This window comes from the organism of the source record quoted next, unplaced genomic scaffold (genome assembly GCF_019419815.1).
Source record: "Pyrus x bretschneideri cultivar Hongxiangsu unplaced genomic scaffold, Pyrus_bretschneideri_v1 Contig7, whole genome shotgun sequence".
Taxonomy (NCBI): domain Eukaryota; kingdom Viridiplantae; phylum Streptophyta; class Magnoliopsida; order Rosales; family Rosaceae; genus Pyrus; species Pyrus x bretschneideri.
The window spans coordinates 10,796,955-10,808,923 of NW_025999809.1; the positions used below are offsets into that span (position 1 = coordinate 10,796,955).

The window sequence follows — 11,969 nt, forward strand, 5'->3', positions numbered from 1 at the left end:
TGTATTTTCAGATAACTATGAGTTTGTATTCAAATCAAACGACACAACTGTAAAAGGCAGTTGTTTATTCTCGTCCAAAAGGCGTGAACAAGTCTATAAATTTAGTACCAAGTCAGATCGATATTTTCTTGTGCTCGTCCAGGAAATAAACCGGACAAAGCCTAATGGTGGACTAAAACAATAACAGACAAATTAATCAGCCAAGATGAGGAACACAAAATATACCACCATGCGTTTTAATCCCTTACATTTATATTAATTCCTACAGAAGGCCAACCATGCTCAAGGCAACACGTATCGACTAATGACTAATACTAAGTCAGATGGATGTTTTCTTGTGCATTTCCTTGAAATAAATGGGACAAAGCCTAATTGTGGACTAAAACAATAACAGACAATTAAGAGTAGGGACACATTTTCCCCCAACCCAAAATATTCCACCACGCGTTTTAATCCCTTCCATATAAATATATTCCTACAGAAGGCCAACCTTCTTCATTAGCAGTTCCTTAATTTCTTGGATCCATCACCTGCTTGGATTTTCTCTGCTATTGCTAGGATCTGCTCGACCCTTTTTAGTTAATACTATATGGCGTTACATAGGAGGATGCATATTTTGCATCTTTCTTTAGTAATGGTGGTTACAATTTTACTAGGAACTCCAACTCCAACAACAGCTCGATCTCTCCTTCCGACTCAGCTGGCACTGCCTGACTGCCCTGACCATTGTGGTAATCTCACAATTCCATACCCATTTGGCATAGGCGATGGTTGCTACCTCGACCGCCGGTTTGAAATCACTTGTAACATTTCCACTCAACCGCCAACAGCATTTTTTATGAGGGGCAATGTCGAAATTACCAGCATATCTCTTTATGACGGTGAGGTCCAAATACGACAGTTCGCAGCCAGTGATTGTTATGATGCTGATGGCAACTGGACCGAAACGAACAGTCCCGAGCTCTCGGTGCCTCCTCCTTACACCATCTCCGAAACCAAAAACGTGTTCGTTGCAGTTGGATGCGACACATATGCGTTTTTTAAAGGTTATCGGGGTGAAGAAAAGTACACAACTGGGTGTATGTCCATATGTGACAATCTTGGCAACGCTATCGATCAGCGGGATGCTTGCTCTGGCGTTGGATGTTGCCAAACTAAAATCCCCGGTGGGCTGAAAAATCAGACTGTGACCTTGGGAAGCTTTTACAATTATACGAAAGTGCGAGACATCAACCGATGCAGCTACGCGTTCCTTGTGCAAGAAGGCGAGTTCAACTTTAAAAATACAAGTCTTCGAGAACTAAACAAGAAAGCCCAGGTTCGGGAAATTCTTGATTGGAAAATTGAGAATGGGACTGAGTTATGTAATACTGCAGCTAAAAACGAGAGCACTTTTGCATGCAAGGCAAATAGCTTCTGCCATAATCGGACTTCAGGCTCCATATGCCGGTGCCTGCCAGGTTACGAAGGGAACCCATACCTCCCGGATGGTTGCCAAGGTAAATAAATCTAGAGACCATTTGACCATTTGAATATTATTATTATAAACAATTTTGCGTATATCAAAACATATTATATGTATGTATGTATGCATGCACGTGTGTATGTGTGTATGCGTGTACATGTGTATGTGTGTATGCGTGTACGTGTGTGTACATGTGTGTCTGTGTACGTGTGTATGTGTGTGTGTACGTGTGTACGTATGTGTACGTGTGTATGTATGTAGGTAGGTCTACTTATTTGATTATAGTTTAAATCTACTTATTTGATTATAGTTTAAACAAATAAATTTTCAATTTGCTTGACTTTCTTGCATATATGATTGTATTGTTAGGATTTGGACCCATCCGGGTTCAAATTGTGGGGATCCTAGAGATCCTCACATCTTAACAATTCATCGTGCATCGTACGGTAAAAAATAATTTGACTTTTTTATTATTTAAAATTAAACACAAATAATACTTGACGAAAACTAACCACACGATATACGATAAATGATTAAAATGTGAGGATCTCTAAAATTCTCATAAAATGAATCCGAAGGGGATCCTCTTCCATATTGTTAGGCTCATGGGGGGGTTGCGTTGAGGGATTCAGAACACTTTTGATCCCTTTATATCTTATTATATGTTGCAAAGTACTAGTAGTAAAAAAACAGCATTAGTTAGCAAATAATTGCCACTTTTGTTTGTGCCGTGTTTGGGGGATATATGGTCCGCCTTTGTGCAACGGCTTGATGTGGTATTGCCTTCAAGCAATGATTTTGTGGTTTTGTTTTTCAGCGATGATTTTATGTGGTCTCGCTCTCTAGTGATGACATTATGTGGCATCACTCATCAGCGAAAATCGGTCTGTGGACTGGTATAAGTTTGTTGCATATATCATTCTTGTGACAAATTTGTGTTGGTGCACCTGTTGTTGTGGTAGATGTGTAGGGTTTTTAATTAATCACTTGTTTGTGCAAATCCAAATCAATATGTTGATCACTAAAGCATTGTACCAATTGGCACATTTGTATTTGTTTATGATGATCAAGGAAATACTGCTATCGTTTCTTGTCAAAAAAAAAATTTGCCACTTTTGTTGGGGTGACTATAATATTAGTAAAGAAAAATTGTTCGTGGTAAATAGAAAAAGAATGCACTATGCCGTAATAATCTAGATGACCAATTTTTGTTACAGTGGTTTCAAAACATTAAAATAAGAATAAACTAAGTTTAAATTTCTCATTTTTCTTTCTCATCAATTAAATTTTTTTTTTTCATTTTTGACAAGGTCTTTTGACTTTTGTCCTTGTCATTATTTGAATATCAAATTATTCACATATCATCATATGTCAATTTTGAGAATAAAAAATTTATTAATCATTTCCAAATATATCTTTTCAGTATTTTTCATTTTTTTATTTGTACTCATTTTTAAAATTTGTACCATTATTATTTTTAACTTTAATTTGTACCCATAATTTTAAATTTTAATATGGACCCATATTTTTGTAGTAAATGTACCCATGCTAATAACATTTATTTATTTTATACTTTAAATTATATCAGTAGTTATTTCTTAGAATATATTAATAATTACATGGGTTCATTAAATTTTTTTTTGGTATAACTATGTGAAGAACAATATTACTTTATTATTGATTTTTAAGTAATTATTGTAAAAGTATTATTTGCGTTTGTTTAAATATCATAATTTGTGGGATATTGGATACACAAATACATGAGTTAAATTTCTTAAATGATACTAGGAACCTCGATCAAAATATTTAATTAAACAAAGTTTCAATCTAACAATTAAATTAACTAGAGACTGAACCCAAAAATAACCTTTAAAATCATATGTAAGCTTAGCTGGCCATGCCAAGTAGCCGCCAACTAGGCACGGATGCTGTTGCTCTGTGAAGATAGTGCCCACAAGCTAACAGTAATTGGGAATCCCTTCACCTGAGCCAACTAAGCACGAAATTCAAGTTGTTGAAATTTAATTCAAAGGTTAAAAACAAAAGGCTCCATTAAAAATTATAATAATTTAAACTGTTGGATCAAATTTCAAGAGTTCGAATTTTTTGTTCAATAAGCTCAGGTAAACAGGTTTCCGGAGAGGATCATTTTCCCAGTAATTGCACCCAATTACTAAATTTGCAGTGGATTGTCAAGTCTGTGGGTACATGTACTGTTTCCTTTGGGCATTTTATAGTACTGAGTTGTTTACAAAAAGTCTCAAAAGTGGGATTTTAGTTTTACCTTTTGTTCATGGATTTAATTCATTCTTTTTCTTATCAGATATTGATGAATGCAAGGCTTCAGACTCCTGCAGTATTGGAACCTGCATAAATACAGCGGGAAATTATACTTGTGAATGTCCGAAAGGGTACAAAAATGACGATATGGATAAAAAAAGTTGCATCAAGGACAACGGTCGAGCAAAGCTCAGTCTCCTGCTTATGATTTCACTAGGTAATTATTTTACTTTTTCCTTAGGCGCGTGTTTTTATATATACAAAGGATATTGGTGGAGAAAAAAGTTGAACTCGGATCTTGTGTGCAGACTTAGTTACAAATCTCTTATTGGGTTGCTAGTTTATGGGTAAAGTACAAAAAACTATATTAACTGTTAGGATTACGATAGTTTCATACTTCATTTTTTAAAATTGACAATGTCATACCTCATCTTACGAATTTGTGACAATATCATACCTCTGTCAATTTTTCTGTTAAGTGCTGACGTGACAAGAAACAGAAACCACTCACTAATCCAGCTGGATTAAAAAATAATTAAATATTAAAAAAATTAAGAATAAAAAAACAAAACAAAATTAATTTCCTAGAAGTGCGGCATCCCCTTTCCCCTCTCCTTCTTCTTCTCCTTCTCCTCCTCCTTTTTCTTCCTCCTTCTTCTGGGTTTTTTTTTTTTTTTTTTTCTTGGGTTGCAATTTCCATTTTTTTTTTCCTCCTCCTTTTCTTCCTCCTTCTTCTTCTTCTTCTTCGGTTCTTCCTCCTTCTCCTGGGGGGGGGTGCCGAGTGGGGTTGGGTTTTCAAATTTTTATTTTTATTTTTTCCTCCTCCTCTTCTTCTTCCTCCTTCTTCTTCTTCAGTTCTTCCTCCTTCTCCTAGGGACGGGTGGGGTTGGGTTTTCAATTTTTTTTTTTTTTTTGTGTTAAAGATTAAGCAGAAGAATATGAAGATGAGGAAGAGAGAGAGGGGGAGGGAAGGGAAGGGACGACTAAGGTTTTTTTTTTTTTTTTTAATTTTTAATTTACTTTTATTTATTATTTTAATATTTAAAAAATAATAAATATTTTTTTTAGTTTTTAATAATATTTTATTAATTTTTTAATAGAAAGTGGTCAGAGTCTCTTGCCACGTCAACACTTAACAGATAAACTAACAGAAAAATTGATGGAGGTATGACATTATCACAAATTCGAAAGATGCGGTATGACATTGTCAATTTAAAAAGATGAGGTATGAAACTGTCTTGATCCCAATAGTTAAGGTAGTTTTTTGTACTTTACCCTTAGTTTATTATCTATCATATCATATAATCCTAGTCTAAAATTCTAAACGTGCTAATTTTTCTTTGAACAATTGCACTCAAATTTTGTTTACTCGACCATTTTTAGATCCAAAACTTTCAAACATATATTAGAAGTGCTCTCTGGAAGACATATTTTCAAATCAATATTGTTAATAATGTACCAATCGAAATTGGTATGTACACTTTGTTATTGACATGATATTAAAACTGATATCGGATCCTTGTTAACAAATATAATAAGAGTCTATCTTGCCCAAAGAATGACTAATACTTACATACATATTCTTAGAAAGATCCATGCATGTACCAAATGAGTAAATATTCTCATTGTGTAGTATATGTCATTTTTTGTCACAAAAGATCACTTTGTCTGTCCAAAACCTAATTTGTTCTAAACAAGAAAAGCACTAGCCAGACGACAAAAACAAGATTAATACATTGATGATTTGCTCTGTATAATTTCTTGTAAGTTTGCAATCATCTTTTCAGGTGCCAGTGGAGGCTTCTTGCTTTTACTAAGTGGATCTTCTTGGATATATTGGGGAATGCAGAGAAGAAAGTTCCTCAAACTCAAAGAAAAATACTTTAAAGAAAATGGTGGCTTATTGTTACAACAAAAAATCGCTAGTCAAGGAGGCACTGTGGAGACAACAAAAATTTTCACGGCAGAAGAACTTGAGAAGGCAACAAACAATTACCATGAAAGTAGAATCCTTGGTGAAGGAGGCTATGGAATAGTTTACAAAGGAATATTAGCAGCAGATAACAATAAAGTGGTTGCCATAAAAAAGTCTAAAGTTTGTGTCCCAACGCAGAAGGAGCAGTTTGTCAATGAGTTGATTGTTCTTTCTCAAATCAACCATAGAAATGTGGTGAGGTTATTGGGTTGTTGTTTGGAGTTAGAAGTTCCTCTACTAGTTTACGAGTTTGTCGCTCACGGCACTCTCTGTGAGCACATACGTGGCAAAAAGACGAAAGGATCATCATTTTCATTGGAATTACGACTCAAGATAGCAGCTGAAACTGCTGGAGCACTAGCATACTTGCACTCCTCAGCTCTGATGCAAATCATACATCGAGATGTGAAAGCGTCAAATATATTGTTAGATGAAAATTACACGGCAAAAGTGTCAGACTTTGGAGCTTCACGATTGATTCCTCTTGATCAAGCCCAACTTGCAACTTTAGTGCAAGGAACAGTCGGATACTTAGACCCTGAATACTTCCTCACGAGTCAACTAACAGATAAGAGTGACGTCTATAGCTTTGGAGTTGTCCTTATGGAGCTACTAACAAGTAAACCGGCACTTGATTCTGACAGGCCTGGGGCAGAGAGAAGCCTAGCAAGGTTCTTTGTTTGTTTAATGGAGGAGGATCGCCTGAATGAAATTCTCGATGGTGACATACTCAACGAGAGAAACATCGAGACACTAAAAACAGTGGCCAATCTGGCAAAAAGATGTGTAAGGTCAAAAGGGGAGGACAGGCCAACAATGAAAGAAGTTGCCATGGAGCTGGAAGGAATGAGAATTACAGAAAAGCATGCATGGGGAAAAGCTGAAATTTGTTCAGAAGAGACTGAGTGCTTACTTGGGCCAGGTAACTCAGTTGCTTATCCTGTGGATGTTAGAGCTGATTGTGGTTCTAGTACTGGTACAACTATTGGGTATGACAGCATGCAGATCCAGCTGTTAATTCCATATGATGATGGAAGATAATTCACTGCTTCATATAATCAACTCAGCATTGTTTATCATTCTAGCCATAGTGAAATAGTGCTATTTTTCATCACAGACTGTAAGTGTAGCCACATTGGCTAGAGCCGATGTGCTTCCTCTGTACCCTCGAGTTTGAAATTTTCTTTTGCTATAATTTAGATTTAGTTGAAAGTATAGTATCTCTTGTATAAAATAAAATATTATTATTCATCATTTTGACAGTTTTTATTTAGGTACGTATCAGAGAATTAGGTGATGAAGATCCCAACCCTTGCACGTAAAAAGTGGCCCAACACCAAAAACTATAGCTAATTTCTTCTTCAAAATAAGTATGAGTTTGGAAGATCCCGAGTTACATGCTTATGGCATTCCGTACTTAATTAGTGCGTATGATAATTAATTGTTAACATGTTAGTGAGAAATATTTCAAAAAATAAAGTTATAGGAAGAAAAAAAATCCCTGTACATCAACTACTAAAGTCAGTGAAGTAATAGGTAAGGGCAATAACAGTTGGGCGCAAAAGAGAACTTTTTTTTCCTTAGATTTTTAAGTGTTTTTTTTTAATTATCTGGTACCAAAGTATTTCAAAGGAAATGGTGGCTTCTTGTTACAACAACGACTCGCGAGTCAACGAGGAGGGATCGATGAAGACAACAACAATCTTTACAGCAGAAGGACTTGAGAAGGCCAGAGACAACTACCATTAGAGCAGAAGAACTTAATGCAGTGGTTGCCATAGAAAAGTCGAAAATCGGAGCTTCAACCCAAATGTTGTGAAGATATTGGGTTGCTGTTTCGAGACACCGGTGCCATTACTAGTTTATGAGTTCATCACCAGGGGAACTCCTTGATAATCTTCATAGCATAAAGAGCAAAGAATCATCGCTTTCAAGGGAGTTACGACCGAAGATCGCAGCCGGAGCACTGGCGTACTTGCACTCCACCTCCATGCCAATCATACACCAAGATGTGAATGTAATTAGCAGAAAGTTACTCAGGCACACAAGAAATGAAATACATTCCATACACAACATATTCAAAATCCAGGCAGATTGACATTTCTCGGATGGAATTTTTAAAACGAGTTTTAACACGAAAATGGTGTCTACAATATATGAGATTTCAAAGTAGCAAATCTCAGGAAAAGCAAGTAATTTACCAACTCGATCTAATTTGTTTATTTTCAAAAGTCACAAGAATCGCCTAGACCAAAACGCTCAACCTGTTCATTAGAGCGAAATCACGATCACGTACCTTGACATAAAATTTGAAATAGAAATACAAGAGAAGCACACAACCTAATCAAATTGCGTTCTTTAACATAGAAACCCTGCTCAAGGAGATGAGAAAACTAACATAACCGTTGTCGGATTTGAAGGTTGGAAAAATTGCTCCCACTTGAGCAGCAGGAGATCATCTTATCTGGGTAGGAGAACAGAGCAAACCAGATGCATCTGATCCAACCACTGAAAGATCACAAACAGTACAGAGCTTCCCTTCCTGGTCCGGAACAAACCGAGAACTGCAGTATGGGCATGACACATCCTTCTGTCCACGGTAAATAGGCACATATGTTGCCCCGCAAACCACAAATGGGTTTCTGAAATCATAGTTTAGCTGGGTTGCATCAGTCATGTTCTTTTCGGCAGCTTGCAGCAAGAAAACTTGATTCTCTTTCTTCAATGCTTGCAGCAAGAGCATCAAACTCTCTCCTGGAATCTGGTTCCCCACCAGGATAGGTCCTATAATTCGTCGGGTTATTCGCCATCGAGCCAAGGCAAACCTGTTCTGATGCCAACTGACGCAGCAAGAAGATAAACAAGGGGATTATCACGTTCACCCTTAATGATTCATCTGGAATCCACCAAAAAAAAGTGAGAGAATTCTCAAAGACTATATTGATTAATCTGGAATACAAAAGATGAAACTTAGAGCAACACTTACATTGCCTATATATTCTACTTGTAACACCAGATTAATCATATATATTGAATGCTATTTAAATCATAGTGTGTAACTCATGACCTATTGGTTTACACCCCGCGTCTATCAAGCTGTGCTTCAAATTTCTCTGCTAAATGTTCTACGTCAACTTATTTTTCTCTATAAGACCTATTAGGGTTTTAGCCAGAATGAACGTAGGATAAACAAAAAGTGATGGTAGGGTTTAATGGGTTTATTGATAAATTTGAGTTTTATTATTAATTTCATTTTGTACTTAATAGTAATTATGCAATAGGGTAAAATAGACAATTAACAATTTAAATTTAAGTTGGGTGTAAAAAGAGGTTACATGGGTTCAAATAAAATTTCCCTTTTGAGAAGGCAACAACTGCTGCTTTGTTGCTCTCTTTGGGTTGCTTCATTTGTGCTTTCTTTTAGGTAATCACTCGTATTGGTGCTACAATCTGTAGCTTTTAAGAGAGGAATTTGTTATATATTTTCCTCTTCACACAAACCGAGAACTGATCCAAATCAACCCGCCACTATAAGTTAACCGACCTGATCGATTTTTGACCCAAATTTGTCAGTTTCAATTTGCAATTTTAGCCCAACCAACTAGATCGGTTTGGTTTCAATTTTGGCCCAAAACCAACCCAAACCAACCCACACCCACCCAGACCCAATGTTGTTCTAGTACTAGCATAACTATTGGTGCGACTAGCTTGTACGAAAACGTGGAAATCGAAATGTTAATGCGAGAAGATGATGTCCGAGATTCCATCAACTTCTCAATAGCCGATAATCCATCGTTTCTCAGTACTGTACATCTTGGAATATAATTAGCAGAAAGCTCCTCAGACACACGAGAAAAGACATACATTTCAAACACAAGATATTCAAAAACGAGTTTTAACACGAAAATGGTGTCTACAATATATGAAATTTCAGCTACAAATCTCAGGAAAAGCAACTAATTTGCCAACTTATTGTAATTTGTTTATTCTCGAAAGTCACAAGAATCAGCTGGACCAAAATGCTCAACCTGTTCATTACATCGAAAATCTTGATCACGAACCTTGAAACAAAATTTGAAATAGAAATACAAGAGAAGCACAACCTAATTAAATCGCATTCTTTAACATAGAAACCCTGCTCAAGGAGATGAGAAAACTAACATATCCGTTGTCGTACTTGAAGGTTAAAAAAATTGCTCCCACTTGAGCAGCAGGAGATCACCTGATCTGGGTAGAAGAACAGAGCAAACGAGACGCATCTGATCCAACCGCTGAAAGATCACAAACAGTACAGAGCTTTCCTTCCTGGTCCGGAACAAACCGAGAACTGCAATATGGGCATGACACATCCTTCTGTCCACGGTAAATAGGCACGTATGTTGCCCCACAGACCACAAATGGGTTTCTGAAATCACAGTTTAGCTGGGTTGCATCAGTCATGTTCTTTTCGGCAGCTTGCAGGATTTGTCTTGCAGTCTTTGCATGGTTTTCAATGGTGGGGTTGGTTTCCAAAAGTCGTCTGGCAAAGTTAGCTCCGACCTCCCTGTAAACAAATGCCAATGGGAAAAAAATGGCGGAAAATGTGAAAGAATGTTGGAAATTGTGAAATTACCATTCGGTCCTGGAACCGTTTAGCGCCCTCTGCGCCGGCTCTGGACGACGGATTCGGCTTAGTTCCTGACGGTGCGGGTGAGGTTGGTCATGTTGCCAAACTCCACCGCCTTGCTCACCGCCGATCTCAGTCGTGACATTTTCTCCGACATTTTAACAGAATAACAAAAAAAAACACACATCAAATATCCCAAATCGCAAATTCTGATGCAATCTCCTACCTACCTACTCAATTAAAACCCTAATAAAAAATTAATCTCCAAATCCCCGATTTGTAAATCATATTCGAAACCTAATTCAAAAGCCTGTGATCCCAATTCAATTGGAATTTTGAAGAATTTTAATTCTTTTAATGAATCTAGAGTCTTTAATTAAGATTTGAAGTTATTAAATTCAAGTTATTTACACTTAGATTTTAAGATAATTTATTAAAATCCTTAGAAATCTAAATATATTCAATTGGAATTTTAAAGAAGTTTATAACGTTCGTATATTTAATTAGAAATTGATTTTAAAGAATTTGATAAAGTTAAGGAATTAGAAAGAAATTGGGAGATTTCGTAATATATTTTAAGCATCTAAAATTTCATCCTTCTTATGAGATTTCGAAATAATTAAATCAAAATTTTATATGAAAGCTAGACCAATCAATTAAATTTCAAAAAAATCCATATATTTATAAATTATATTAAAGCCTCTCAAATTCTCAAACTCTGGAGCTAAAACAGAGAGGATTGTGGTCAACGGCACGGTACACGGTGCGCCGGCGTTTGTACAGAAATAGCTCGCTGGAATTGGAAGAACCAGACCCAGACCTTAACATTTTTACGGTACAAATATACTCAGATGCAAAGACAGAGCACCACTATTGAAGAGGAATCCTCCTGGAGCATCAGTTGCTGCATATTCAAATCTAAAACGTTTTTACTCTTCAGAAAGTCACTGAACATATATACTGTAAAATATTAGCAAAAAAATCTTTAGAAAAAAGAAGAAAAAAAATACATACTATCGGATCGGGGAAGACATAACCCAGCTTCCGGACCCAGTTCTGGTGGAAGCCTGCAAACAACCCGCCCTCTCTCTCCCCAAACCCTATAACGCAGCCCCTCACTTTCTCGAAACCCACTGTCAAACCTTAGAACGCAGCACTCTCACTCTCTCAAAACCCACTCTGAATAACACGGATGCAACAACCCGCCCTCTCTCCCGCCGTCAGCTTCGGTTCGAAGCCGCTTTGTTTTCACCTAAACTCCAAATCGCGCTCTCCCTCTCTCTCCCCAAAGAGAGCATCATCGCTCAATCCCCTCTCTTTCTCTCCCTCGAACCGTACAGCCCCCTGTGACTCTGTCTACATGCAAACCCTCTCCTCAACCACTCGGAATGACACCAACACCAGCCACCCACCGCCCAAGCGCAATCGCAGAAATCCTCCCATAACGGACACCCTTGCCCCATCTCTCTCTGCAAATCCCTGAATCTCGTAGCCATCGAAATCCCGCCATATCTCTCTCTCTTCGGATTTCAGTAAGAAATGAGGGTTTGAGAAGGAAATGGAAAAGGCCGGCTTTTCCATCCCTTCTTCCCCTTCCACGATTATCAACACGTGTGCATCAAGAGCACCGGTAGAGAGAGTCC

The 11,969-nt window shown here is 37.1% G+C and overlaps 1 protein-coding gene and 1 long non-coding RNA gene across 2 annotated transcripts; one reads left to right on the forward strand and one right to left on the reverse strand.

The window, feature by feature from the left end:
- Positions 1-398: 398 nt before the first annotated feature.
- On the forward strand, positions 399-6,989 carry LOC125472393 (wall-associated receptor kinase 2-like). The gene is made up of 3 exons (XM_048573746.1): positions 399-1,499; positions 3,789-3,962; positions 5,533-6,989. The coding sequence occupies exons 1-3, from the start codon at positions 590-592 to the stop codon at positions 6,759-6,761; spliced, it is 2,313 nt and encodes a 770-aa protein (XP_048429703.1). The 5' UTR covers positions 399-589; the 3' UTR covers positions 6,762-6,989.
- Positions 6,990-9,567: 2,578 nt separating this feature from the next.
- LOC125472354 lies at positions 9,568-10,668 on the reverse strand. The gene is made up of 2 exons (XR_007254284.1): positions 10,333-10,668; positions 9,568-10,263 (listed from the first exon to the last, which is right to left on the reverse strand). It is a non-coding gene; the product is annotated as an uncharacterized LOC125472354 (long non-coding RNA).
- Positions 10,669-11,969: the final 1,301 nt, after the last annotated feature.